The 2,923-nt window shown below is 37.9% G+C and overlaps 1 protein-coding gene across 1 annotated transcript in view; it reads left to right on the forward strand.

The window, feature by feature from the left end:
• Positions 1–254: 254 nt before the first annotated feature.
• The window catches only part of LYPLAL1 (lysophospholipase-like 1), a gene marked incomplete at its 5' end in the record, with an annotated part of 23,996 nt that continues 21,327 nt past the window's right edge, over positions 255–2,923 (forward strand). The window contains one exon of the mRNA XM_008936532.1: positions 255–354. Within this exon, the coding sequence (XP_008934780.1) occupies positions 255–354 (100 nt within the window). The remainder of the gene's footprint in view (positions 355–2,923) is intronic.

Here is a 2,923-nt window from a genome sequence, read left to right on the forward strand (position 1 = left end):
TTAAGCCATTGGATGTAGTAAAGTATTTATTAAACTTCTGTGGGATGCCTTAAATAGTCTGTTTCTAGGAAATTTTGAATTCATCTTCACTGGAAAGGTGATAGAGGTTATTCTAAAAAAAGAACTTTCTGTCTTTTTGGAGGGTTAACTCTGTGATATAAATATTAGGTCAATCTTGTATAAATACATTTGCCAATATGTAGTTTTTTTAAATGCACAGAATAATTCTTCTTGTACTCTTCTGTGTGATACAGGTGATACTGGCCAAGGAGCAAGAGCATGGATAAAACAAATTTTGAATCAAGACATGGCTTTCCAACATATAAAAGTAATTTACCCAACGGCTCCTGCCAGGTATTGTTTAATACATTTTAACTGTAGGATTAAATTACTCTATTCCAGTACTGTAAAATACACTTGTGAATAGTGGTATGGACTGTCATGACACTTCCACCTTCTTTCTCATGTATGTTTTTTGGCAAAACTGGAGCTCAACAGTGCATTGTTGCACAGGGACTGTGATTTTAAGCTGTTAAGACTTCACAGAAGTCACAATCTCAAATTCAGGTATTGTCCTCATACCATATTTCCATCTTCTTGGTACAAATAGAAGAAAATACTCCAATGTGTGTTGATTGTAATGGCATTATAGAGCCATGTTCTGAATCACAGTCCTACCTATATTAACTCCTATAAATTGACCACTAAAATATTCAGTTTTATTTAATGCCAGGTTTCAGTTCTGAAGGTCGTTGGTCTTTTTGGCAAGTAGGATGTGAAAGATCTTAAGCTGCTAGGGAAAAGACTGAGTATAAAGTTACACATTTCCTCTTCTTTGGATCCTGACCTAGCTGTTTCAAAAGAGAATTGAGTTCAGCATTCACTATATGCACAATTCTCATCGTTAAATGACACTGTGCTCAGTGGCAGACTGGAAATATAGATAAAAAAATAGTTACAGCTGGGAGTTTTAATTGGGTCAAACCTAAAGGCAAAATGTTGGATCACCTCCCTCCATATTTAGCTATGTAAAGACATGGCATTAACATTTCAGAGGTGTTTAATTTTTCTTAATAAAAATTCATTTATAAGGTGTCTGTGGCTCTACGAAAGGAAAATGTTTCTTTGAAAGGTAATGGGTCTTAAGTTTCTTTCTGAATTTGTGTGCAAGTGTAGATGAAAACTGAAAGGAAAAGGAAATTGTGACGTTCTACACAGACTTTCGAGGTACAGAGGTTTGAAAGTCAGGAAAAAAGTGTCTTGGAGGTATAAAGTATAATAGCAGATTTCTGTCTGGCAGTCACTAAGAAAAACTTTCCTTGACCATGTATTTTTGTCATCTACTTAGGCAGGAAAAGCAATCAAGAGATTGCAGTGTGGATGTACTCACTGTGTTACAGAAAGATCAAGCCTGAGTGGAAGTCTTTGAAGCGGTGTGTTTTAGGTTAGTAGGGAGTTCATGTGATTTTCTGTGTTCATTGAGTCATTGGCGACAGACTAGAGTGATGCTAGAGCTATCAGTGTCACCTCACACATACTGGTGTGCTCCTTTTCTTCCCCATCAATGCAGCAAGTCCTGGAGAAATGCAAGAGGTTTTGCTTCCCTATGAAACAGTCTTTCTTACCACATCATGTTCATTGAGAGCACCTCAGGCCACATCTGTTAGTCCAGTGCTTTGCTTTTCCATCCCACTGCATTTCTGGGGTCCAATCTTTTCTCAACTGTTTTGGTTTCTTTGGATAACTGCAAATGTAAGCTATGTGTAAATGATTAACCAGCTAGATCTCCTGACTCAAATTGAGTGATGTTTATGGGGAATTTGTTTTTATCTTGGGAATTTGGATTTCACTGCTTTAGTAAACAGATGGGAAAGAGGGATACTGTTTTAGTTAAAAGACCTGAATAAACAGTTAATTCTACTCTCTTAAGCTGAGCTTAGTCTTGTTCTCTAGAGCAGATAGAAGTTGTGCATGAGTTGATTCAGAAGCACTTTTTAGAAAAACTGAGAAGTTGTATATTCAGAGAATAAAGAATACCCACATAGTTGGGAATATTAGTGTGCAGCCCTCTTGCTGATAAGCATCATTAGCTGACGTAGTGAGATAAAACAGATACCCTTGAGTGCAGAATTGTTTGCCACTGTTTGCAGCAATGCTGAAGTGAAGTTTGTGAAGTTGTCTGCTTGAAACTGAAATAACAGAAGCCTTTACAGACCTGTTTCATGTTGTTTTGGTCTTCAAGTCCAAAACACACTATGCTTTTTGAATAATTTGTAATAGTTTCTTGCCTTTCTTCCACAGAAAAGAAAACCAAGGCCTAGAACATCCAAACTTGAATGGCAGACATTTAGATAGTTATATCTACATGGTCTGATTTTTTTTTTTTTCTTGTGTGTGTGTGTATATATATATATATATATATGTTTTGATAAGAATTCCGAGTGCTTTGAGCACAAGTAGGGGAATTCAGCATCCTTGATAATGAGACCTAGATGGTTATGGATGTGCAGGTATGCTGGAGAAGGTTCTGATCCAGCCTGATTGTGTAGAGCCAGAGTAACGTACTGGTGGAAGGCTAAGCTGATGTAAGTCTCTGTGGGTGGCACAACCTGCCACTGCATTGTCAATTATAGGAGCAGAGTGCAAACCTTGCCAGCAGGTTTTTACACGGATGATGAAATCAAAGAAAAGCTTGGAGTTAGGCAAGACCATGCTAGGGTTGCTTGGCCCGTATGCACTTCTGGCAAAATACTGTCAATATAGATGTAGTTCATACTCTGTAAACCCCTGTCTTTTCCAGCATAACTTACCACATGCACATTGAACACTCTCTGTCAAAGTAGTTATGCCAGTAAAAGCAGATTTGATGCTGTGACTGCAATGTTAGAGGCTTCAGCAGGATAAACTGCAGGTCCGGGCAGGG

The sequence above is a fragment of the Merops nubicus genome, unplaced genomic scaffold, assembly GCF_000691845.1.
Source record: "Merops nubicus isolate BGI_N331 unplaced genomic scaffold, ASM69184v1 scaffold6793, whole genome shotgun sequence".
NCBI lineage: Eukaryota > Metazoa > Chordata > Aves > Coraciiformes > Meropidae > Merops > Merops nubicus.